The sequence below is a fragment of the Trichosurus vulpecula genome, chromosome 7 (genome assembly GCF_011100635.1).
Source record: "Trichosurus vulpecula isolate mTriVul1 chromosome 7, mTriVul1.pri, whole genome shotgun sequence".
NCBI lineage: Eukaryota > Metazoa > Chordata > Mammalia > Diprotodontia > Phalangeridae > Trichosurus > Trichosurus vulpecula.
This window is the reverse complement of record NC_050579.1, coordinates 42,505,373-42,531,662: the sequence shown is the minus strand read 5'-3', so window position 1 is coordinate 42,531,662 and position 26,290 is coordinate 42,505,373. Positions and strand designations below refer to the sequence as shown.

Below are 26,290 nucleotides of genomic sequence, written 5' to 3'. Positions count from 1 at the left end.
ATGGTAGCAGAATATGGATACCCTAATATCCTGTGACTTACAAATTCTGTGCCTACACTAACAAAACCCCTCAACAAAAAATCTTTATTTGAATGGCAGAGATGTGTGGTTTAACTCCTAGTCTAGAAGGTACAATGTTTTAAGTTCTCACAAAGAGAATACTGTAAGGTACAACAGAGGAATAATCATTATTATTATAATAACATAATAGCAAACATTTATATACTGTTACAAGGTTTGCAAAGTGTTTTGTATTACATCATTTCATCCTGGCAGATAGTACTATTATTATCCCCATTTTAGAGATGAAGAAACTGAGGCAGACAACACTTAAGTGACTTGCCTAGAGTCACAGAACTAGTAAATGGCTGGTGCTGGATTTGAACTCAAGGGTTCCTGACTATGGGTCCAGTGCTCTCCATACTGTGACATCAGATGGAAAAATGGATACATGAGTGAGACTGACAAAGAGGAGTCCAGAATTACCTAACTCTAGCACCCCAATGAAAATGCCAAACTGTATTTTCTCTAAATAATATGTGAGGAGGGTTTGTACATAAACATCACTGCCTTCAGCAGACAGACACAAAGAAAGCTCCATAAGGTACTGGCTTCCCCCAAAAGCTACTGATGAGCACCTTCTAGTCAAAAGAGCATCCGAGAAGCCACCTGGCCAGCACTCTATCCAATGCTCAGAGATACACCTACACCAGACCAAAGAGAAGAAATGATGAGGACGTGCAAGACTCAGGACCTGGGCCCATGCCCAACAGCAGATACTTACCTCGACCTTGATGGCACATCGGCCAATGGCTCGCACAGCCTTACGGACAAAATCAACATCCACTTCAGTGGCATATTCCTTTAGTTCTGCCAGGACCTATTAAAAATCACAGCAGTTTGAACGTTATTGAGAACTCTCTGAAAGTAATTTCTGAGTATATGTTTCTTCAGTTCTAAAATTGAGCCTAATCCTTGAAAGATAACCCAGTGTAAAGACAGGTCCTCTGGTAGTCTGACCTGGGCAATGTTGGCTTGGGATGCCAAGCGGATCATGATGTCGAGCTTTTCCAACTTGACATAGATGGGGTCGTTGTACTTAACAAAGAAGACTTTGATCTCTTGCTTTAAGATTTCAGGCCTGGGAAACAAAAGCCAAAAAAGATAAGACAAACAGACTTCTTGGGCATTTTTTTCCTTCCACATTTTCAACTGTGGCTGTAGGATTACTATTTCCCCCCTGCAAACATGGCTTTATTTGGCTCTCATCTACCTATCATGGCTAATTCTGTTCAGTGGCCAAGTGTTATCCTCTTTCTCGGTAGATAATAGCAACCACTCCCCTCCCCCACTCCTGAGCCAGACTGTAACATAGCCCATAGTGAGCAAGCAGGCCCTGGCTAAGAAGCTAAAATAGGCCCATTTCCAAGGACACAACGCTCTACAGCATGAGCAATGGGATCTCTTTATAATATAAGGAATATCTCAAAATCAACTGCCTGCCCCTGATCCCTGGGCAAGATCATCCAGGTAAGGCCATCTTCACATACGTATTTAAGAAAAAGCAACAAGGGCCTGTTACAGAGTGAAGTCAAGACGGCGACGCACAGGAACTCACTCACCTTTTCTGTACAATAAGGTTGATGTTCCTCAGGGCAACGTACTGCACCTCGGGCTCCCCAGAGAGCAGAGTGACCAGGGGAGGAGCCAGCTTTCTCAGCAGCATGTTGTAGTAGTCAGAATCCTTGGGCAGCAGCTCCAAGAACTTCATCAGGACTTTCACGGCTGACAGGACCACTGCTGAGTTGGCATGTGAGAGCCTGGGAGTCACCCGCTCACAGATACTGAGAGAAAAAAAGGAAAGGCGTGTCTTCACCTTTCATTTCTTTTCCCAAACCCTTCTCCAGGGCTGTGAGTCAGGGCCCCACAAACCAGGTATCAGGAATTAGAGATCAGAGAAATCAAAGCTTTATGCTTAGATGAGACCAGGATCACCCAGGATGGAAGCTTCATTCTCAGCAAGCTCTAGGAAGAGCAGGGGTCCAGAAGGTTAAGTGAGGCAACTTGCAGAGAGTGACATTCAAAACGACAGGAAATCAGCCCAATCCAACACACTGGACGCTTATACCATGAGCCTTGCACGTTTCCTTGGTCTTTCTGCCTGCCCATATTAGGGAAGAAGGCCCTGCCTCATGGCCTATCTCTCTTCAGCCTAGGGGAAGTCAAACTGATAGGCTAACTGGACAGTCTAAAGTCTGTTTCCATAGTGAAGGAAATAAACCAGTCCGTGAATGAAGATCTCATCATGGGACCAAGGAAAAGTTGGGTTAAGAAGAACGGACTGGTCAGCTACCTCTCTGGTACTGGCAAAATCTTCCAAAGTTCTGGGGAACTGAGATTCTTTTACAGGAAAAAAAAAATCAACACATTCTACACACACACACACACATACACGTACACACACACACACACACACACACACACACGCAAGCGCACACACACACACTCAGGCACGCATGCACCTCTTTCAAATTCCCTTAGATCAGGGGCAAGGAACCTGTGGCCCTGAGGCCACATGTGGCCTTCTAGATCCTTAAGTGCAGCCTTTTGACTGGATCCAAATTTTATTGTTCTGTAAAATTTGAATTCAGTCAAAAGGCCGAACTTAAGGATTTAGAAGGCCACAGGTTCCCCATCCCTTAAATAATTCCAAAGAAATCTAAAATCAACTCCCAGCTGAAGGGTCTGCAAAAATTAGCATGATTTACAAGGATCCAAGTTAGCTGCCCCACGCTGCTGCAGCTCAGGGCACAAGACAAGGGGTGATGTGATGGAACCTTAGCGGTCACGAGGAAGTTGGAAATTATAGCTATCTTTTTCCACAGGAGGTGTCATGTGTTATTTCAATGGTGAAACCAAAGAGCTAGCAGTGTTTCAGCTATGCAGCTGGGCCCCCCTCAAGTCTAGCCCACAAAACAATTTTCCAGCCAATGACAGCACTAGTACTGTGCTAGCTGGGGACTCAATTAGCTTCTGCAGCCCATGACTGACTCTATTAAATGCGGCCATCTTTGAACTCCTGAGAGGAACTAGAACAGGGGCATGAAGACAGAAGGTACTGAAGAGTACAAAATGAACAGCAAGTTCTACAAATATGGGTTTCATGTCAGGCTATACACACACACACCTAAAGAGACATGAGATTTCTTTGTCCAGTTCTGAGAGCCAAGAGGATCTGCATCCACAAAGTGGCCTAGAAAGCTGAGTTAGCAGCAACTGCTAGTCCCAACCCATGGTCACTTCTTAAACAAAACATCTCAAGGTCTAACTCAGAGCCATGGGTATCTGTGGCTGAAGACAAAACACTATATTTTCTGCTCACTCATACCTCTAAAGGGGGAGGCACAGAGGATGTCTAGGACACAGAATGGTGGATCCTTTAGGTCTGATTAAAGACCAACCATGGACTTAGCATAGAAGATGGGAAGATATAACACAAACAGGCAGTCATTCTGTCAGAGAGGATTTTCCAGAAGATCAGAAATGAAATAGGGAAGATGAGGAGATGATGGTGATGGCAATGAAGCAGAGTGGGCTCCGGAGTCTGAGGTCCAGGATTAGCTCCCTTCTCTGGCACTGCCTGTCACAAGCTCCCTGGCCTCAGTTTGTTTTTCATCTAGAAGATAGCCCCTGAGCCCCCTTCCAGATCTCAAGCTAAGAGCCTCTGAATTTACAGCAGAGGGAAACTGGGCACAAGCCTCTGGAGAACTCTTTTGTCTAAAATACTCTAGTAAACAGCAGTATCTAAATTTCCCTAAATCCAGAGATAAAATTCTAGGGATAAGATCTGTCTCACCAGGGCCACAGGAATTTAATCACCATTAATTGCACTTTCAGACACTGAGACAAAGTCATGAGTCCCACGCTTAGGAAGAGAATATTTTCCTCACCATGTTCTGGGGCAGGAGACTCACCTCTGAGCCTCTCGATCATCCTTGGGGTTGTAATTGGACAGGCAGTCCAAGATGAAGATCTGGCCCCATTCGGTGCACTCATTCAGGGCTGTTAACAGCTTATTAATGTTCTGAGGGTTCAGATCAAGTAGGTTGCTATTTGGGTGAGACTCACTGATTTCTGACAAGGCTGCCACAGCATTAGCAACCACCTAGGAAAAAAGAGACAGAGTGAGCTCTGGATCACGAAGGACAGTGTAGCTCATGCACTATCAAGCTGGTCCAGACCATGACGCCTAATTTTCACTAAACAAATTCCACCTAAGTAGGAAGAAACAATAGGCAAATTACACCAAAGTCATGATGAATCGGGGCTATTATGCACAGTTTGCAGGAACAATGAGTACAGCCATCATTTGAAAAAAGCTTCCTTGCAGCCAGGCAATCTCGCATTACAATAATCTAAAGCCCAGCACAGGACACTAGAAGATTAACACTTTTAAGTGAAAGTGCTAATAAAAATTCCCTTCCATATGGTCAGAAGGATAACAGTGTATATGTTGATAAAAACACACTGAAATTCCAAAGACAGGGACTCTGCCAATTATTCACTGCCATGTAATTGACGAGGTCCATTGACCATTAACTTTTCATACTACCTTCAACCCAAGAGGACCACGATCACGCTACTTTCCACCTCTATGTCTTGGTTCACTCTTGGGCACCTACACCCAAAGTCAAGCCCTTTGCTTTGAGGCCCAACTCAGATGCTGCTTCCTCCTTCACGACCCAACCCCCAAAGCTGAAATGATTTTTTCCCTCTTAAGATTCCTCCTAGCACTTTGGGCCTTTCCCTTACAGTTCCTATAGCCTCTAATAAAAATAGCTAGCATTTACATGGCGCTTTCAAGGCTTGTAAATCACTTTACATGTATGGTCTCATTTGGTCCTCACAATAACCCAGCAAACTAGGAGCTGCTATGATCTCCATTTTACGGATGAGGAAACTGAGGCAAACAGAGGTTAAGAGGCTTGCCCAGGGTTACAGAGCCAGGAAGCGCATGAGTCAGGATTTGAACTCAGGTCTTCCTGAATCTAATCCCAGTGCTCTAGATCCACTGCACCACCAAGCTGCTTCTTTTGTGAGTTCTTTATACATCTTTTTTTTCCTTCATTAGTTAAGCTCCACGTACACAGAGACAATCTGTCTCATTCCTCTTCAGTGCCTTGCACCGCTTAAATTCTTAGAAGACGCTAATTTAAATTTCCCTGTGTATATTAAACAGATTCTCAATTCAATTCTTTGCTAAAATCACTAACCAGTAAGATCTGACAGATTAACCTAATTAAGGAAGAAAAAGTACAAAATACTTGGATTATAAACATTAATAACAACACTAACTCAGTAATTCGTACCATACCTAAGCTTCAGAATTTACATAGAAGACATGTAATTTGAATATCTTTTTGCGTTTATGGCATTTGAAATATTATACACAGTCTATCTATGCCAATATCATTACTAGAGACAGAAATAATCCCACAAATAGAATGCTATCGTTGCCATCTGGTGATCTGAAAAGATGGCAAACTGAAAATGTCTTCTATCAGCCCTTCTATCAGATGGTAGCATTTGGGACCGAGGCTCTACTTATCGTTGGTCCACTCGAAATCTATCAGAACAGCACAAACTGTGGAGCAGGAAGGAGTCTTCATGGCCATTCCATGAGCTGACTTCCCTCCTCTCTCCACTGTGGTTTACCAGCAAGAGGAATTCTTCCACTTCCCACAGAAGGAAAGTCAGACCAAGCTATGGCTAGGAGGCCCAAAGTCGGCCGCTGGAGGACTGAATCCCTGTTTTGGGTCATCACTGACTCAATCACCACCAAAACATGGTCAGGGCTACCAGCTGCCAAAAACAAACCTACCAATGGGAGCATCATAAAACCTGCAAAAATGCAGATAAGTAGGGTCTTTACCATCTCTATCAGACTAAACTTCTTTTACGTCCAAAGCAACTGAGGACATGCTCTGGTATTGGGAAGCAAAAGTCAGAGTAGGCCTGGGAAATCCAAGAGGGCAGTGAGAAGGGCATTAAAGTATTAGATGCTAAACAGGATGAACAATTAAATTCCTCTATTAACAAAAGCTAATTTAAAATTAAACCAAGTGTAGAATACAGTTAATGACGCATACATTCAGCTGTTTAAAAGGTACTTTTTGCTTATTATCCTATTAAAACAAGAAGGAAAGAGGAAAAAGTGTATCTAATTTAAAAAGCAAGATAGAACACAGAGAAGAGAGATTCCTCACTCTAAAGTTGCCTGATCCTAAAAGTGACCAAAAGATGTTGCTCTTCAACCCTCCAAATCACGGATAAACTTAACCATGACCCTCCAAACTCTCGAAAGCTAACACCACCCTACTTGCTTTTATCTCTAACCACCCTACCCCACCCCAGCCCAATCCCAACATTCTCAACTTCGCTGATTCCTACACAAAAAAAAAACACAGCACAGCACAATGAATAGCAGAAACCTCAAACACACCACAGCCTGAACCAGATCAAAATGTGATTGGGACAAAATAAATCACAATACAATAGGACACAGACAATGCCATAAAGTCCTCCGGAGTCCTTGCATTCAGTGCAGGGGCCGCATTTCTAGCTGAGTTTCACACCCTGGTACAGAGGACATGGGCCTTGGAGTCAAAATCTTGCCACAGACACTTCACTAACTGTGTGACCGTGGACAAATCATGCAACCTCAAAATGCCTCTGCTTCCCCATCTCTAAAACAAGAGGCTGGACTTAACGGCCTCGAACAACTCTTCCAACTCTAAATCCACAAGGAAATCCTTTTTCAATCACCTCAACACACCCACCAATCCACCAGCAAAAAGCAACAAGCCCCTGCCCCTTACCTCTGGCCCTCAAACTGCAAAGACTGTGCTATTCTGGCTGTTTTCTATCATTGTGTCTGTGTGACCTGTCCAGGTGACACTACCATCAAGTGAACAACACCACTTTACTTACGGTTGGCCTCCTAACCAATCAGGCCAGGCCTACCTACGGTGGGAAGGGGGCGGTTGTCATTACAAAAGGTTCCTTTGCTTTATAAAATGATTTATTCCAGGGTTCGTTTAAATGATGAATTTCCTCAGTGCATTTAAATTATTTAATTTGCCAAAATTTTACACATCCAACTCTTCAGGAACATAACTATCATATAAAGTGAGGTACATTTGTCCATTCTGTCTCTCCATTATCCTAAGTGCCTTAATATTCATCACTAGCACAAGGATATATTTAATCAATTGTGGACTGACAGATTCTTTTTCTACCTCAGTTAACAGAAGATTTCCCAAAGATTCTTAAAAACTGTATTTGTTACAGGGAAGGGAGCAAAAATTTAGACAGGCATCATGCCTTAGCTGACTGCGCTATGCATAACAAAGTATCAGGTACCTGCACAAAGGTAAGCTCAGATTTCTTTTGGTTAATTTGCCTTCAGAGTTTTTACAAAGATTTTAATTGCTATAAACTTCATCTATACAAACGGGAAAAGGACACCAGAGCGTGAGGGAAGGGTTAATAGACTCAAATTCAATTTAAATGGGGAAAGCTACGGCTAAAGAACCTTTAAAATTATTTCCTAGCAAAGGTGACTCAGAGATTTAGATGAAAAGAAAAATTTATTTTTCTACTACACATCCTTCCTTCAGAATAATCTCATTATGGCAGCAGTGAAAGAACAAGACTCGCTTATCAGCAATAAAACCTGATTGATGAGCTACCCTCCATATGCAGAAAGCCTGAAGACGCAGAGACCTGACCTTCATCTTTTTTCATGCTGAACCAGGAAGCAGGTGAGTCAGAAAGAAAAGAAACCTTGCTATCCAACAGAGCAGTAGGAGAAAGACTGGACATGCTTTCTTAAATTCAGATGCAACTAACTTCCAATCTTACATTCAGATTCGCCCACTGCTGTGGCCATGATGACCCAGGATGACATCTCACGTTCCAGTCCAATGACTTCCCCGATTTACCATGACTATATCTAGCAATTACCTTCAAGGTCACGTCACCTTTTGTATAGATGTGTATTCACTAAAGTTTCTTCGATTCAAATATTTATCAACATTTATAGACATGATTACTTACTTTCTGAAAGTTATCCATCATCATCTCAACACAGAGATACCAATAAACAATGCCTGCAATGATAATTCCTTTATTTGCCTAATTAATAATTTCATACTTTAAAAGATAAAAGAACAGACAAGAGGAAATTCCATTCTGGATATGATCTTGTAAAAAAGGAAAAACTGGTTCCTGGGGAAAGGAATCCAATGTTACCATTCGTGGAATTTGTGAAAGAAAAAAAGCTAGGTATAAATTAACGCATACTCCAAATTTGAGGCTAATTGATCTGAAAGATTACAGAGAAAGGTTAGGTAAGAATTCATGGCCTAAAATTCTGTACAATAGTCAGCTCAGGAGTGCTGGGAAACTCTCAGAACTGAAATTCTTAAGACACAAAAAGAAATTCCAAGAGGAAGGAAAAAGGAAAGTGTTGTCTAAAGAGACCAAGGTGAATACAAGGAAGTTTCCACCACCATAAAAGGCCACTATGGGAGATAAAAACAAGGACAGGTAACAGAAATTAATACAAAGGGAGGGCACTGTCCCATATTAGCATCAGGAATGCTAAAACTTTTAATATACGTAAGTGGATAAAGGGAAACAATCCTACAAAAAGCAAAGATAACAAAAGATGGGAATAGTCAACACTGGAGGGGCTGTGGAAAGAGAAGCACATTAATGCACTGGTGCTGGAGCTGTGAATTAGTACAACTACCCAGGAAAGCAATTTGGAATTATGCCAACCAAGTGAGAAAAATGTGCCTGTCCTCTGACCCAGAGAGTTCACTGCTGGGCATACACTCCAAGGGAGCCACAGATAAAAACAAAGGCCCCCAAATACACCAAATTATTGATTGCGACTTTTTTTTGTGGTAACAAAGAACAAGAAACAAAGCAGATGTCCATCCAGTGGGGAATGGCTACACAAATTATGGTACACGAATGTGACAGAATATTGCTGTGTTAAAAGAATACAATCTCGGAGACCTTGAGAAGCATAGTATATTGTACTAGGCAGGCAAAAGCCCTTGCAAGACCACATCTGAAGTGGAAGCAACTAGGGGGCTCCACATACACAGCACAGATCTTGGAATCTTGAAGACCCGAGTTCAAATTCTGCCTCAAACACTTATTAGCTATGTGTCAGCAAATCACCTAACTTATCTCAGCCTCAGTTTCTTCATCTGTTAAAGGGGGGGGGGCTGAATATCACCTATTATAGCAGATTATTATAAAAGGAGATTATTATTCTCCATAAGAAATGGGGAATTCAGAGAAACTGGGGAAGACCTGTATGAAACAGTAAGGAATACACATGAAAATACTGCAAATGGGGGGGAAAGCAGAAGGCAGGTTGATGGAACTGAACGGAAAAGAACAATTCTGGCTCGAGAAAACAGAAAATGAAACATTCATCATCCTGGCAGGAAGCGGGGCAGGGTTATAGGCACAGAATGTTGCATTTGCTACCAGATCTAAGTTGCTTGGACAACTTTTGCTCATTGTATTTCGGATTGTAGGAGAAGTCTGATGGGGTTTGGGGGAAGATATTAAGAAATTACTTTTGTAAAAGATGGGGCAACCAGGTGGCTCAGTGGATAGAATGCTAGCCCTGGTATCAGGAAGACTCATCTCCCTGAGTTCAAATCTGAACTCAGACATGTAATAGCTGTGTGACCCTGGACAAGGCACTTTACCCCGTCTGCCTCAGTTTCCTCCTCTGTCAAATGAAATGGACAAGAAAATAGCAAACCACTCCAGCATCTTTGGCAAAACCTCAAGTGAGGTCACAAAGAGTCAGACATGTCAGAAAGACAATAGAACGATAAAGTAGTAAAAAAAAAAATCATCAATTAAAATGGGGGAAATAGTCATTGTTATAAGGCAGGGCTCTCTGGGTAAAAAAAAGTAAATGGGAAAGTTAAGGTGATGGAAAAAACCAGTAATATTTTTTTAAGAAAATAAAATTTTAATGGAAAAAAATGCTCAGGTCAATTAAGAAATTCAAAAGCCAGCCATTATAATTAACGTTATAGCACTGCCCAGTAAGTGACATAACTGTCTTAAGAGCTCCATCCTTCTAGAGACTAACGGATGCACTCTGCCTTTGGATAAGCAGTTCAATGTTACTAGACTGAACAGAAAAACAAAATTCAAGACTGATAAATTAAATCCTACACTCTTGCTATCAAGTTCACAACAAAATGACAATTTCATTCACAAAGACAGGTTTTCCCCTAATCGATAAATGGTCAAAGGATATGAACAAGAAGTTTTTCACAAAGAAATCAAAACTATACGTAGTCATATGAAAAAATGCTCTCAATGATCATTGATTAGAAAAATGCAAATTAAAACAACTTTGAGATATCACCTCATATCTGTCAGATTGGCTAAAATGATAGAAGGGAAAATGACGAATGCTGGAGGGGATGTGGAGAAACTGGTACACTAAAACACTAACTGATTTAACTATTTTGGAGGGTGATCTGGAGTTATACACAAACAGTTACAAAACCGTATACAGCCTTTACCCAGCAATACCACTGTTAGGTTTGTTTCCTAAGATGATCAGGGAAAAATATTTATAGCAGCTTTGTGGTAACAAAGAACTGGAAACTGAGAGGATGCCCATCATCTGGGGAATGGCTAAACAATTTGTGGTATATGATTGTGGTGGAATACTAGCGTGCTTTGAGAAATGAAGAGCAGGCTGGTTTTAGAAAAACATAGAAAGACTTGCATGAAATAACGAAGAGTGAAATGAGCAGAACCAAGAGAACACTGCATACATTAACAGCAGTATTGTCCAAAGAATAACAGTGAACAACTAAGTTATTTTGAGTGGTATAAATCTCAAATAAACTACAAAGGATCTATGAAAGAAGATGCTGTTCACTTCCAGAGAAATAACTGATAAACAGAAATAGACATAGCATATTTTTACATATATATGTGTGTGTGCATGCATACATATGTACATATACACATACACATACATATCTGTGTCAAATGGCAGCTTTCTCTGATACAGGGTGAGGAGGTAAGGAGGAAGAGAGCTCGGAACTTAAAATGTAATAAAAATAAAATAAGACAACAATGAGAAAAAACTATGGGTTTTCCTTCCGTTCCATACATTTTATTCACAGATTTTAGTATGCAGAACAAAAAGACATAGTGTATTTCTCCTGGGCATTTACTCATATTCTACATCGTCAGGAAAAACAGAAATTACAGTACCTGAGCTGCCAAGAAAAACAAGTGAGCTTAAGTCCATGTTACATGAGTCCAATTTTAAGTGACTGCCCCCTAAGCATCAGAAATCTTTCATTGGGACACTGAAGGCAGATTAACAAAAATCATTTTAGGGCATAGAAAGTGATCCACATATACTTGAGTACTTCATCATTTATTACCTCCTCAGAGAGATAACAAATCCTGAAAGGAAACAGCACTGAAACACTAAGGAATCATCTTAGGGAAAAGGAGATAGAGCTGATCTTGCTCCTCAATATACTGGATAAAGGGAACCAGGAGTAGAAGAAAATCATTACTTGTGCATAAAATGGATTCCTAGCAAAAGAAAAAGCTACTAACAAGCAGAAAAGAACACCAAAGTAATCGCAGGTGGCAACACTGAGTCCAACCTTTGCAACATCAGGCAGAACCAGAGAACGTTTCGGTTTGTCTTGGTAACAGAGACTGTGACATTTGAGAAGGCAACTCTTCAGTCATTAACAATCGGAGGGGCAGGAAAAGAAAACATGGGCTTCCAAAGGCAAATCTCAGAGAGAGACAAAACACAAGGCTCAGACTTCATGGAACAACTTCGAAAAGGCTACGGAGAAAGCCAGGGAGTCCTAGGAAGAAGGAAGTCCTATTAAGAGATTCTTTCATGCCAGAGATCCCGGAACAAATACTTTAATGGGATGGGGAAACCCTGGAAAAATAACAGCCAGAAGTAAAATGATAGGCTAGTGATGTGCTATAAAACGCTCAGAATCCTGTGAAAACTGTTACTCCTAGGAAAATGATTATGCCAAGGCACAGGGCCTTGAATGCAGTTTTTTCAGTCCAGAACAATCACTACATTGCTCTTCCCAGTATGAGAGACTCCCTTCACCAATTCAGAACAGCAGCTCCTCTTGAATGTCCACTCTGAAAGAAATGCCTGGGGCACTGAGAGGTTAAGATAATTTTCCAAGGACACAGAGCCAACAGATGTTAAAGGCAGCACTTAAACTCAGATCTTCCCAACTGCTAAGCCAGTCCACTACCCACTTTGCTTTACACTTACATTGCTTTGCACACAGTAGGAGCTCAATAAATATTAGGTGAAAGGAACTGAATCTTACCCTCTCTCTGTGCCACAAAAAAAGGGTATGTGGGCTAACCAACTTATACCTCCCAACTTTAAAATAGTTCTTCATTACAGATTTATGTTTTTCTAAAGATAAAGATAATTATTATGAGTAAAGATAATTCATATGTGAAAAGGGGTTGGGATCCAATTTCCTTAAAGGTATCTATTCTATGACAAGCTTACAAGGCATTAAAAGGACAGGATCCTCACTGTTTCTATAGTGGGGAGCACTGACCAGAAGGGTCCCAGGCTGGCAGTCCCTGCTTCCTTTAGCACCTCACTCCTATGGCCTGCCTGAATTGAGGTAACCCCGTGGGGCACAGCTCTGCCACAGGAAGAGACCTCCCTGCACAATGTGGCCCCCAATCCTCTGGCCTCAGGGGACCCCAGGATTGTGCATAAGGCCCCAAGTCATCTTGTCAGACCAACACTTCTACTAAATCCGATTTGACAGTCACTGCTATGGCTACTTTGCCTCCTCCACTGCCCCTCTGCCCAGCTAAATAAGGCAGTGTGGAACAGGAAAGCACAAAGGCTTGAGCTCTGCAGATTCAGCATGGAATCCCGCCTTGGACACCAGCCAGCCAGGTGACTGAAGCTTCTCACCGACCTTTATAAGAGTACCGGTAGCGGATGTTTAAAAATAAAAATAAATTCGAGGCAATACCAAAACAAGATGCTCATTTGGACGCAGACTACAGAAAACCCCTGCCAGGCACTTAGCTGTGAACTGAGGACCTGATTTCTCTGACTCTCCCTAAGGGATGCTGATCTCTGCTGAGATGCTGCCCCCCTGTGGGCCCTGAGCACCTGACATCGCCAAAGAAAGGCAGAAGAAGCAAGCACTCACAGGGAGCCCCTCCGAGCCAGCACCCACCAGTGTCAGAAGCTCCAAGGAAGCTCATTTTCCAAAAAGCTAAAGCCAAAACTGAACCTAAAAGACTGACAGAACTTTACAATTTTTGAGGGAGTCAGGAAGACCTGGTTAAATTAAGTGCTGCCTTTAGCCTATGTTGGCTGAGTATCCATGGAAAATTCTCTTAACCTCTCAGTGCTCCAGACATTTCTTTCAGAGTGTAGATTCAAGAGGAGCTGTACCTAAAAGTACAATGTTTCCTGTGCCTTCTTAAACCAAAAAGTTTACAGCTAACAGCTTTTTTGGTAACGACTTAGGATTGTCATCAGAACTCCAATTACTGTGCTGTGATGTTCTGAAGGGCTGTTTGCCACCAAAAGAAAAACAGTTGTGCCAGGTTTTCAGATATGCCTGTGAACAGGATTTTGATTTTTCAGCTCCTCTTCAGCACACGATCAGCTACCAGTCTGTCCTTGCTTATCAGCACGCCTGACTCAAATGTCATAGAACCAAGAGCCATTACCCAAATGACAAACAGTTAAAGGACAGGAACAGACAGTTCTCGAATGAAGAATCCCAATTATCAACAAACGCAAGAAAAAAAACTGTTCCAAATTACTAACAATTGGGAAAATGTGAATTAAAGAAACCTTAAGATTCTTTCTACCTCATATTCTGAGACTGGTGAAAATGACAAATACTGGAAGGGGCTGTGGGAAAACAGGCACACTAATGTATGGTGGTAAAACTGAAAACAAGTCCAGCTGTTCTAAGAAGCAATTTGAATGATGTCCCAAAATTGCAAAACTGTGCATAACCTTAGATCCACCAATCACTACTAGACCGAGAGCACAAGGGATCAAAGAAAGAGAAAAACTATCTAGACGTACAAACATATTTATAAAAGCTCGTTAGGATAAAAAAATAAGGAGGCGCGCTACTAGGGAACAGTTAAACAAGCTGTGGTGTATGTAAAGAACGGAATACTACTGCACAATTAACCACATGAACAGTTCAGAAAAATCTGTGAAGTCCTGTATGAACTGAGCAGATCAGGAGAACAATTTAAACAAGAAGTAACTTTGAAAGACCGGAGAGCTCCGATTACTGCAATGATCAACCACAATTCTGGACGACTGATTCACTCTACCTCCTGGCAATGTGGTAATAAATTCAAGATGCAAAATGAGATATTCATTTTTGGACACGGCCAACGTAAAAGTATGTTTTTCTTAATTATCTATACTTGTTACGAAGTCTTTTTCTTTTTTTCCAATGGGGAGGTGGGAGGGAGGAGCCAAGAGAGAAAAGGGAGTCAGAACGACAACAAAATAAGAGGGCCACTGAGGCATCTTTTTTAAAACACTAAGAGAACAGAGGGAAAGCCATAAAGAATCAAAGATAAACAAGACTCTGAAAGCTACAGGTTAAATTTATTATATAACTTAAAAAGAAATGCAAGCTGTACGTAATGGAGACCTGAAGGTTCATGGACGATCCTTTTTCTGTCTTACTATATACATTCTAGAAATGTACATTTTATTTGGTGTTTGGTAAATTCAAAATAATTTTAAAGGCTTTTTTTTTAAAGCCAAAAACAAATTTCACTTTAAAGTCTTCCCAGATTCCTTACAACCAGAAGGGTGGTTTCCTCAATCCTCCAGTATCTCATGGAGCTTTGTTTGTAGCTTTCTTCTGCTTCTATGTCCCCTTTTGTCCTATGCACGTTTGTAAAGAGCTTAATGCCCGTACTAATTAACAGCCCTGAACCCATCGTGCATGTGGGGTCTTTCCCTCAGGGCCTAACATACCCGTAGTAAATGGTTTCTCTAGCTTAATTTCTGGTCCTTGGTGATGCTGAGAACAGTTGAGACTGCCTCATCAGAGGGCAACAGCTAATAGTGAGGTGCTCTGTGGCCTCCATGACAGAAAGACAAGAAGGTGCCTTGAGGAGCACCCTCCAAGACTTTGCCGGAAACATCTCAGTCTTTCTTTTTTTTTTTTTTTAACAATTTCATTTCCACATGGGGCTCCAGCTGGAAAGAAGGGCTAGTCATTAAGTCTCCCCAGTGAGGGTGTGTGCTGCACCTTCCTAACTAGAGCAGAAGCCTGAGGGCAAAGACCGTACCATCCTCCTCTTACCCTGCTACAGAACCTCCCCTAGCATGGTGGCCCATGTACCCTTGGGCCCTGAAGGAGTAACCCAATCCCCTGTCCTGCTTCCAAGAGTGGTTCTTTTAGAAGCTTTCTGAATAAGACAAAAAATAAGAGGCATTTATGTCAGTCAGAGGCAGAGTCAAAAGAGCATATTATACAAATTCTCATGACATCCATTCTCTTAATATTCTAATTATGTATAATTCTTTGCACATGATTAGCAACAATTCCCCCCAACCGCCCCCACTCCAAGCACACAGGGAAATCAGGGCACCTCAAACTGACCTTGGCCTCTCACATTTGGAATAGTATACAAAGCTCTTTTTAATTTTACTGGTTACTCCCCAGATTAATCTTGTGTTATGAATCTGTTCTAAAGGTAAGAAAGCAAGAGAAACTGAGGTGGTTTGAACAAGGTCAAACAGCAAATCAGAGGAAGTGCTGGAATCAGAACAAAGCTCCTGATTTTTTTAATCTACTATTAATTCTACTGAACCTCAGCCATAAGCTTCCAGGGGATCACTATTCAGAGCCAATCCAGGAACCCATCTACGGAGGCATCCTGAAGAGAGTCTGAAATGCCCACACAACATCAAATGCAATCAGAAATATCTTGGACATTTGGCTTCTCTTCCTTGGGGCTAAAATTACAAAGATTTTAGAAAACAAATACAAATTGCACAGTTTTCTTACATTTTAACAGAGTATTTGACCACATATCTAAAGCTATTCTTGTGGAAAAGACAGACATTTGAGTTAATGAGAGAACAAGAGAGTGAATTCAGAACTATCTGAATGGCTGGATAGAAATCAAGCCACAAGCCTTAAGAGCCTGCTATGTGCCTAGCACTGTACTGAATACCTCGGTTAGAAAGGAAAAAAGCAAGTAGTCCCTGCCTTAAAGAAGCTGATATTCTCACAGGAGAGATGATGTTTGTGAGTAATATGCATATATGATGTGTATGTCTACACACACACCCCCATCACACACACCTCTATACTGCGTATATACATACATATACATATGTGTGTGTGCATATATATATATATATATATGTATGTATGTATGTTTATAGGTATGTGTGGGGAGAGAGACACATACACGCACAAAGTCTTTTTTGGATTATATGGACAATCCTTTTTCTTTTCTACTATGTAAAAGGAAACATCTATTTTATTTGGTGCTTGGTAAATTCAGATGTATGTATGTATATATGTACACACATGCAAATACATACGTGTGTATGTGTGTGTATATATGTGTATATCTATGGAGATATAGATACAGATATAGAAAAAACCATCTATATGAAAGCCACATATACCAAGAAGCTATTCGATAACCACAGAAGAAAAGGCCCTACTGAGCAGGTGAGAGGCACCAGGAAGAACCACAGAGAACAGCCCTTGCACTTTCAGATGAAGAAAACCTGAGATTCCAGAGGTAAGGAGGAGGGAGTAATCAAAGCATGGAACAGAGCCAATGCAAAAGCATCAAAAAAGGGAATAACGGTTCAATGTCAACTTGCCAAGAGGGCTCCAGTGGCCCTGGACCCCAGGATCTGTGCTTGGCCTGGTACAAGTTAACATTTTTATCATGACTCGAATAAAGGCCCAAAATCAAACACTGGCACCTGGGTGGGACAGCTAACAGTATACAAAAGAGACAAATCCAAAAGTCTTGGCAGGTGGAGCCATGGGATGAACCGAATGAGGCAATCAGAGATAATCGCAGTCTTACACTTGCGTTCACTAACTCAGCTTCCCTTAGGCAGGGGTAGCTGGGTAGCAGCTTGTCTGAAGAGGATGCAGAGGTTTAGGGGGAACATAAGCTCAGCAGTGCTAAATCACAGCCCAAAAAGTCCCCTCAAGCTTCAATAGCACAGCTGGCATGAAGTGCAGAAGTCTGACCCCAAGTTGGGCCGAATGTGGAGGACTGGGATCAATTCTGGCCCCACATTTAAGGAATCACTGAGATAAGCTGGAGAGCATCAAGAGGCAGGTACGAGGGTGGTGAAATGCCTCACGTCTAGGTCGTATGAGGAGAGGAAGAGAGGATGCTTAGCCTGAAAACAAGACTGGTCAGGGGGAGGGGAAGTGAAGCAGACATGACTGCTGTTCTGCAGTGTGGGAAGATCCATGCAGTGGGGGAGAGGTTAGACTTGCTCTACTTGGTCCCAGGGGCAGAATCAGGAGCAATGGATAGAATCTAAAAAAAGCCCACTTAGGCTTGAGGTCAGAAGACCTTCCTGATAATAAAAACTCTCCAAAAGCACAAGAGGTTGATGCCCGCGAAGCAGGGGGATGAACACGTGAAACATAATTCTGTTTCAGGTCTGGGCTGAACTCAACACCAGGTCCTTTCCAACACTAAAATTCTATCATCCTGTAGACCTGAGATGTTGCTGTGGTCCGTCCTTCGTTCTGCAAGAGGGCCATGACATCAGGGAAGTGATGCCATGACATGTTAGTGAATTTGACTTAAGTGAGTGAGGGCTGTGCAAAGTCACCAGCCTCTCTTTCTCCTCCAGAGCCATCTGGGTCCAGGGGCCAGATATAGCTCAGGATGACTGGAGATGGCCCTGGATGCCAAATGGTACAATAGACAGTTCCCAATCCTTAAGTGAACCCTGTAAAAATATTTCCACCACAAATGCTACAGCTCTGATTAGTTAAGAAAAAAATCCACAAACATCTATGCAATGGCTCCTATGTGTAAGATGCTGGAGATAAACATTTGAAAAAAAGAGTCATTAATCTGAAAATGTTGATCTACTAATAAATCTACTAATCTACTAATTAATCTACTAATTTACTAATCTACTAGTAAATCTACTTGAAAATGAATGTTCGCAGCTATTGTGCTGAGTTACACCTTTGGCAGACAAGCTCACTAGGTAAGCGGACAGTGTGACCAAAGAGAGCCAACAGACCAGTCATGTGGAGGTCCTGGCTCTTTCTCGTGACCCTATTCTCCATTAGGACTCTCACAAGAACCACTTTCCAAATCTGCTTCAGTTTCCCTGACTTGTAAACTAGGAAAAAGGATCCCTGTGCTCAGACGTAAGTTTCAGAGCGCTGTAAGATAAATAAGGGGAACACACCAGCTGCAGACAGGGCTCAGCTTCCAGTGATGAGCTTATGGCACACAGCCAATGATGCAAATGTTATCAGTGGACTACAGGCAACACACAATTGACCCTGGGTCAGACAGTCTGGTTCTGAATATACTACTCCAGATAAAGCTATCTCTGATTCTCAGACTCAATTTGGGCCCATGGTGCCTCCATTATCCACTTTTTCATCCAAGGGGTTCAAGTAGGCCAGCACCAAAACATCTGTCTGGCTCAAGATGTAGGTAAGGGAGTGAATCAAAGACTGCTCTCTATACACTGACAATTATCCAGAGACAGGACATAATGTTCTGTCAGGGATTCCAAAAATCTACTATCAATAAAGAACTCTCTGGAGTGGCTACAAAGAAGCCTGGGGTTATAACTCAAGACAAATAGAATGATCTTGATCCCAAACCTCTAAATTGGAGTATCTGCAATGGTCAGTTGGGGGACAGGGAAGAAAGAGGTAGTTCTCTGAGAGTCCAGCAGGAGGAGGATACACTGAGACAAGGATCATGGCAGGATACATGACGACAAGTCAGGCCTTAATAGCTTAAGGAACTTTCAAGCCATCCAGTCCAGTCTGTGCAAGCTAGAATTGTCAGAGGCCTTTTTCATGACTGGAACCTCATTTTGATCAGTTCTCTGAATACTCTTTTTTTATAATTAATTTATTTTTAGTTTTCAACATCTACTTTGTAAGATTTTGAGTTCTAAATTTTCTCTCCCTCCCTCTCCTCCTCCCCCCCACCCACGATGGCATGCAATCTGATATAGGCTCCACATATACATTCTTAGCAAACATTTTCACATTAGTCATGATGTAAAAAAGAATTAGAATGAATGGGAGGAACCACGAGAAAGAAGAAACAAAACAAAAAGGAGAGAGAATAGTCTGTTTCCCTCTGCCTTCAGACTCCATAGTTCTTTCTCTGGAAGTGGATAGCATTTTCCATCATGAGTCTTTTGGAGCTGTCTCAGATCCTTGCATTGTTGAGAAGGGCCAAGTCTATCAAAGTTGGCCATCACACAATGTGGCTGTTACTATTTACAACGTTCCCTTGGTTCTGCTCATTTCACTCAGCATCAGTTTATATAAGTCTTTCCAGGTTTTTCTGAAGTCCACCTGCTCCTCATTCTCATAGCACAATATTATCTGAATACTCTTTTTGCCCAAGAAATAAATGCCCTAGTAAAAGTATGTTGTTGGGAGTATACAGTAGTAAAAAAAAAATCTCTGGCCTTTTAGGTCTGAAATGCCTAAGGCTCCTATTCAATGGGCTGTCCTGCTCTAGATAGGCAGCATCTAGGTGTAAACAGCTCGGTGGATAGAGTGCTGGGCCTGCAGTGAGACCGGAGTTCAGATCCAGCCTCAGATACTTACTAACTGTGTGATCCTGGGCAAGTCACTGAATCTTTGTCCATCTCAGTTTCTTCAACTAGAGAATAACAGCACCTACTTCCTAGAGTTGTTGTGAGGCTCAGACGAAATGTTTGTGCCTAGGTACAGGGATGGGGAACCTGCGGCCACATGTGGCCTTCTAGGTTTTGGGTATGGCCTTTTGACTAAGTCCAAGCTTTACAGAACAAATCCTTTTATTAAGGGGATTTGTTCTGTGAAGTTTGGATTCGGTCAAAGGGCTGCACTTTAGGACCTAGAGGGCCACAAGTCAAGCCTTCCACCCCCCCACCCTGGTAGGACATGGTAGGTGCTTAATAAATATTAGTGTCCTTCCTGCCTGGTAGCCCCACCTCAGCCCTTTTCCAGAATCTTCTACTGCTGAAAACTTCCATGTTGCTACTGTAATACAAGGAAAATTAGGAACCCCTGAGAAACCCCTAGCTACTGACAAGCACCCCCAGAAAGAATGGACTCAGATATCTTTGGCATTTAGCAAACCCCCTGGGACTCCATGACTCCACCAAGGAATGTCAATAGATAGGACCATCCCACTGAAGGATAACCCGGCAGACCCTTTCTAGCAGATAACCCTGGGGCTCCGTGACTCCACCAAGGAATGTAAATGAGATTATCCCACTAGTAGATAACCTGACTGAATCTTTTGATCAGCCAGGACCTTTGTTCCTGTTCCCCCACCCTGTACCCCCACATATCCCATATAAGCCAAGCTGTCACCCCAACACGTGGCCATTGATTTGCGGTTGTTACCCCAATGGCCGCTGGCTAATAAATTCTCCACTTAAAACTTATACTCTGTGGCGTGTCTCACTCGCTTCTGGTACAACACTACCAATCTAAAGTCAACTATGTCTTGATCCAGTCCTCACCCCAGATCCCTGGCAGTTCCCTGCCTGATATCAGGAATAGAAAATCAATCAGACATGCTCAAGTGAGACTCTGCCCCCAACCCTATAAAACTGGACTTTACCAGTTCCACTGCTGACCTGATAGATGGGCTTCCCTGGTGTGTGAGGGAGTACGGTGGTGACTGCTGTCCCAGTTCTGAAAGGGTGTCAAGGGCCATCCATGCTGCTCTAGCTTTGGACATATGGGCTCTTGGCCCCAATCCACATGCTGCTCTGAAAGAGATGAGACCCTAAAGCTCTCCTACCTAGCCCACCAACTTCTGGATTCACCAAGTACAAGGTTCAGCTTCTCCATGGGACCTGAACTAAAGGCCCCTTCTTCCTCCTGCCAGGGACTAAGGACATCTGTGCCTGAAGATCATGACCATCTGTATCCTCACACTGTTGACCCTGCCTCACTACTCGGTGCTCTCATCTCCAAGAATAGAAAGGGGGGGGGGGGTAGAGTACCCAAATACGGTAGCAGTGGGTCACTCTGGTGAGCTCAGGGCCATGATCACAGTTGGGAAGAGTACTAAGATTCAGTTGGTTCAGTGTATGAAGCCAAAAGCAACTTTTTCTATATAGAGTATACCAAAAAGAAAACAGCAGACTGAGGGCAAACATGCTCAGGGTCAGCTGAGAGAAAGAGGTAGGTTCCCTGGGAAGCTGAGGCTCAAGCTGAAACAAACTCACTTCTCATTCACTGAGAGGGAAAGGCTGGAGCTAATCTTACCAAGGCAGGAAGGGAAGAAAAAGGCTCCAGAAGACCATGGGAGGGTGTCCCACAACTAGAAAGACCAATTTTACATGTGGTTGGTAGACTCTCTTAAGTCATTCTAAGAGTTCCAAATGTGGTTTGAAAAACAGCAGCATTCTCTGAAAATGAGTCTAGATTCCCAGGCTGACTGCTTTAAAGGACAACATTCATTTAGATCCAAACATTGCAGCACTTTTGCTTAAAAAGAAAAATTAAAATCAATCACTTTATAGGATCTTACTATAAATTCTAAGAGACACTTTCAAAAAGCTCACAAAAGGGGAAATGGTGCCCTAACAATGGTTTTTATCTGCCATGACAAAAGCAAAATATGGTGCCTATAGTTGATACAGAAAGACCCAGACTATGGCTCTAATTCAGCTTAATGCCTTTGAGTCTGGCCACCATTCCAAGGCAAAGCTTTGAAGCTTTTCACATTTGTCAAGCAACAATGTGACAGGGAACAAACGTGTGAAAAATTCCACACAAATAAAAGCTGGTTTGTGCATTTCAAAGGCAAGTAGACGCTTCATCCTTGTTGATGAGGTGGCAGCTCCATTAAACAGAATAGTGTCTGCAAGAGAGCAGGAGAACTGGAAATTATTCTAAAATGGGCAGGCTTTCAAGGAAACAAGTAGTTAAAAAAAAAAAGGAAATCAGCCTGAAAGGCATCATAGCCCAGGGCAAGGCCCTCATCCCCAAGGTCTCCTCAAAGACACCCAGGAAAAGGAAGCCCTGCTGAATTCTAGGAACCTGACTCCAGTAGAATGCCCTCCTCTGGTGTGCGGGAACTAGGCCCCCAAAGTCACTAAACTCGACAAACTCTCTGATCCAGCCAGACCACCAGTAACAACAGCAAGCACTTACAGAACAATTTAAGGTTTGCAAAGGACCTACAAGGTAGGTGCTATTATCAACCCCACGGTACAGATGAGGAAACTGAGCCTGAGAGAGGTAGCTCAGGGTATAAAGTGCTCCAGGAAGGATTTTAATACAGATCTCCCTGACTTTAAGACCAGCGCTCTACACCCTGAATCACTGTGACTAGGTATCTGCTTGTCCACTCGGTGGCCAGGAGACCAGCCTTCGAGGAGAAGGGGAAGGACTCAGCCGGAGCTCTGCTCCCTTACCTCGGCCCACTCAGTCCTCTCATGAGTGACTTCCTCACCACGGCCTCCAGGAAGCTGCACCTATTTTATGTACAGGGGAGTCCTTTAAGGAACCAGTTCAAGGCTACACCCTCGTCCCAGCTCAAACCCCAAGGTCCTTTGATCCAGCACAGTTCACGCCTTTCTAGACCTCAACCCTGAATTACTCTCACTACCCTGGGAGAGTGTCCTGTGTTTGGAATGTGGTATTTTCATTGGTTTTGCTATGGTTTCTGATTAAGTTTGATCTTATTATGCATGCCTTCCATTCGTGTGTGGTTGCTGAGTTATATGACTCTTCATGACCCCTTGTGGGATTGTCTTGGCAGAAATACTGGAGCGGTTTGCCATTTCTTTCTCCGGCTCATTTGACAGACGAGGAAACTGAGGCAAACAAGGTTAAGTGACTTGCCCAGGGTCACACAGCTAGTAAACATCTGATGCTGGATTTGAATTCAGGTCTTCCTGACTCCAGGCCTGACACTCTACGCACTGTGTCAAACTCACTTCTCCTTCTACTTAAGAGTTAATGGTTAATTTGTTAAATGGGTAAGACACCAGTGGGGGCTCAGGAACTAGAGCAGTGAGTGGGCAGAGTGTATTCTTCCTAACTTGGTTACCCCTATGACACTACAAAGTTATAGTCACGGCCACCTCCTCTGGGAGTCCGCAGAATGCAAGTGCAGGGTACAGTACACAGTGAGACATAGGAGGCATCTCTGAATCTATTATCCATGTATATTCCAAACATCAATTTGTCAGAGCAAAGATAAGAACTACTAAGAAGATAAAAGAATGGTAAAATACAGTTCAAACAACTCAATCTCAAGCCACTCTGGGAAGCCGCAATATCCCTAACCCTAAGTTTCTTCAATTATGCAATGAAAAGGTTGACCCAGATGATCTCTGAAGTCCAATCCAGCTCTAGATAAGTTACCTTCTTTAAACAGGCGAGTTCTAAAAGTAGGCAATGAACAGAAGTAATGACAATGACACAATTACAATAATATTATACAAAAATTTAGTCACTGTAAATCAGGTATCATTAACAAGGAGATGAAAAATGCCTAAAAGCTCCTTAGGTAACAAATGCTTTGTTCAACTGCCAGGTGGAAAGAGTTGGTGGCCAAAGGCGAAGCTCGCTTAAAATACAAGGATGAAGGATGATTAGGATCAGTATTGCCTCATAGAGGAGAAAGGCAATGGAGAATAAAGCCAGCTTAGAGAAGATCTGCTAAGACATAGAACTAAGCAGTCATCCAAGCATGTATAAGGGCTAAAAAGAGAAGGAAGACAAAAAGAAGAAAAGAAAAAAATCTGCAAAGCCTTTTAAACAACTCATTTTCATCATGGAGGAGAGGAGGACCACCACACTTGGACTCTACTATCACGGTCCATGATGTGTTTATAGAGGAAGCAAAATGGGACTAAAGGGAGCAAAAATAGGAAAAGCAGCTGGGCTGAAGAGAGAGAGAGAGAGAGAGAGAGAGAGAGAGAGAGAGAGAGAGAGAGTGTGTGTGTGTGTGTGTGTGTGTAAGAAAGTCACACTGCAGGCAAAACAACTTTGAGAGCATTAAGGGATTGCTTTACAAAGTATCAAAAAGAGGGAAAGATATTCAAGATGTGGAAAGAAATCTTGCACCTCATTAATATACTCTTCCTACCTGTTCAAAATTTTCAAGAGACTCATCCATACAAGGGGCAGCTAGGTGGCTCAGAGAATACAGCCCTGGGCCTGGAGTCAGGAAGACTCCTCTCTGTGAGTTCAAATCCAGCCTCAGACTCTTATTAGCTGTATGACCCTGGACAAGTCATTAACCCTGTTTGCTCAGTTCTTCATCTATAAAATAAACTGGAAAGAAACAGCAAACCACTCCAGTATCTTTACCAAGAAAACCCCAAATGGGGTCACAAAGAATTGGACACAACTGAAAAGACTCAACAACCACACATGAATGGAGGGCATACATAATTACATAATGAGAGTATCAGCTGGGAATATGCAGGCTTTGTAAGTGATATTCTACAAGAGATCCCACCCCTTATCCTCTCGAGAATGATTAAAAGATGTAGAGTATACAAGATCCCATCATGTTTACTGTTCATTGATTATGAAAAGGCATTTGACTTGGTAACACAAAATGTCAACCTAAGGGCTTTCCTTTAAGGGTTGTCTATCCAAATATCAAAATCATTAAAGATTCCTTGAGAGATATAGCCAAGGGTGTGGGAATCCTATTCAGTGACCCTCTGATCATAACCATCGAGTGAAGGAAGCATAAAGCCAGGATATGTCATGCTTGCCAATGGTGTTCATCATGGTGAGGGAGGAAATTCAGCTCAGCATCCAAGTGGAAGAGGAATTCCCTTCACCACATGAATGGTAAAGTCTTCTACATGCCCCAGTTTGCAAACATGTTCTGGGTACATCAAGCCTGGAAGATTAAACCCTCCTGAAAGAAATCTGTAACCCATGAAGAGCCTGACCTTCCACAATGGAAAGACCAAATAGATGACTGTCTATTGCCCAGATCATAACATATGCTGCTAGATGGGTAACCTATAAAACTGGTCCATCAATATGCATATCTGAGGACGAATAGTACAAGTGAACAAGAAATTGGGTCCAGAACTAAGCAAGAGGAGAAAAGTGGGCCAGACTGTATTAAGAAAATTGCAAAGCTCCTCTAAGGATGCCAAGTTTCTCCTGCAAACAAAGGCCCATCTTTCTGATATCAGTCTTCTATTGGTTTTGTTTTACGGCTCTGAGAAAGGAGAAACTATAATAATCTCCAAAAAATGGAAATGAATTTCACGTAGAGGACAATAGAGAGGTGCATGAAGGGAATAATTAAGCTAAAACATTTAACCAAAAAGGACCTTCAAAGAACAGTGGTGAAATATGTCTCTAATGGAAATGTAGTAGAGAAAATGGGCTGGTCACATGGTAAGAATGAAGGCTAACAGGTGGACTGTCTCAGTGGCATCTTCAGGGTACAGGATTTCAGTCTATATGGATGCCCTCACTTGTGGTAAATTATGGGAGGACACAGAATAGAGTAGCACATAATGGGAAGAGATGGATGGATAGTGATCTGTATCTACACTGATGAGAACAGAGATCCAAGCAAATTTTATTAAGATTTATATCACGGAGATATATCAGTTATAGTTGATTAAATTTATCTGTCACCAGTTATATTAAAAAAAAATTCACAATCACAGATCTAAGTTTCTCTAGGAAAATTAAATTTCACTTTCTATCACTGTTGCATTATAGTGCATTCCAAGAACATAACTCTCTAAATTTATCCTTCTCTTTAAGTTAAAGGAAAAACATCAGTCTAAAATAAAGTAGGATCATAGCTCTGAGAAAAGGCCATTAGATTCGTAAAGCAAGAGATCATTGGTAACTTTGGGGGTAGCAGTTTCAGAGAAGGATGAGATTGGAAGCCAGGCTGCAAAAGAGTCAGAAGAGAGTGA

General features: G+C 42.2%; 1 protein-coding gene across 2 annotated transcripts in view; it reads right to left on the bottom strand.

Annotated features, from left to right (window-relative positions):
• The window catches only part of AP2B1 (adaptor related protein complex 2 subunit beta 1), a 122,252-nt gene that overhangs the window by 77,127 nt on the left and 18,835 nt on the right, over positions 1-26,290 (bottom strand). For both annotated transcript variants that reach the window (XM_036766614.1, XM_036766615.1), the window contains exons 6-9: positions 3,975-4,165; positions 1,623-1,844; positions 1,021-1,141; positions 785-880 (exon numbers count right to left, since the gene is read on the bottom strand). In XM_036766614.1, the coding sequence (XP_036622509.1) occupies positions 785-880; positions 1,021-1,141; positions 1,623-1,844; positions 3,975-4,165 (630 nt within the window). The remainder of the gene's footprint in view (positions 1-784; positions 881-1,020; positions 1,142-1,622; positions 1,845-3,974; positions 4,166-26,290) is intronic.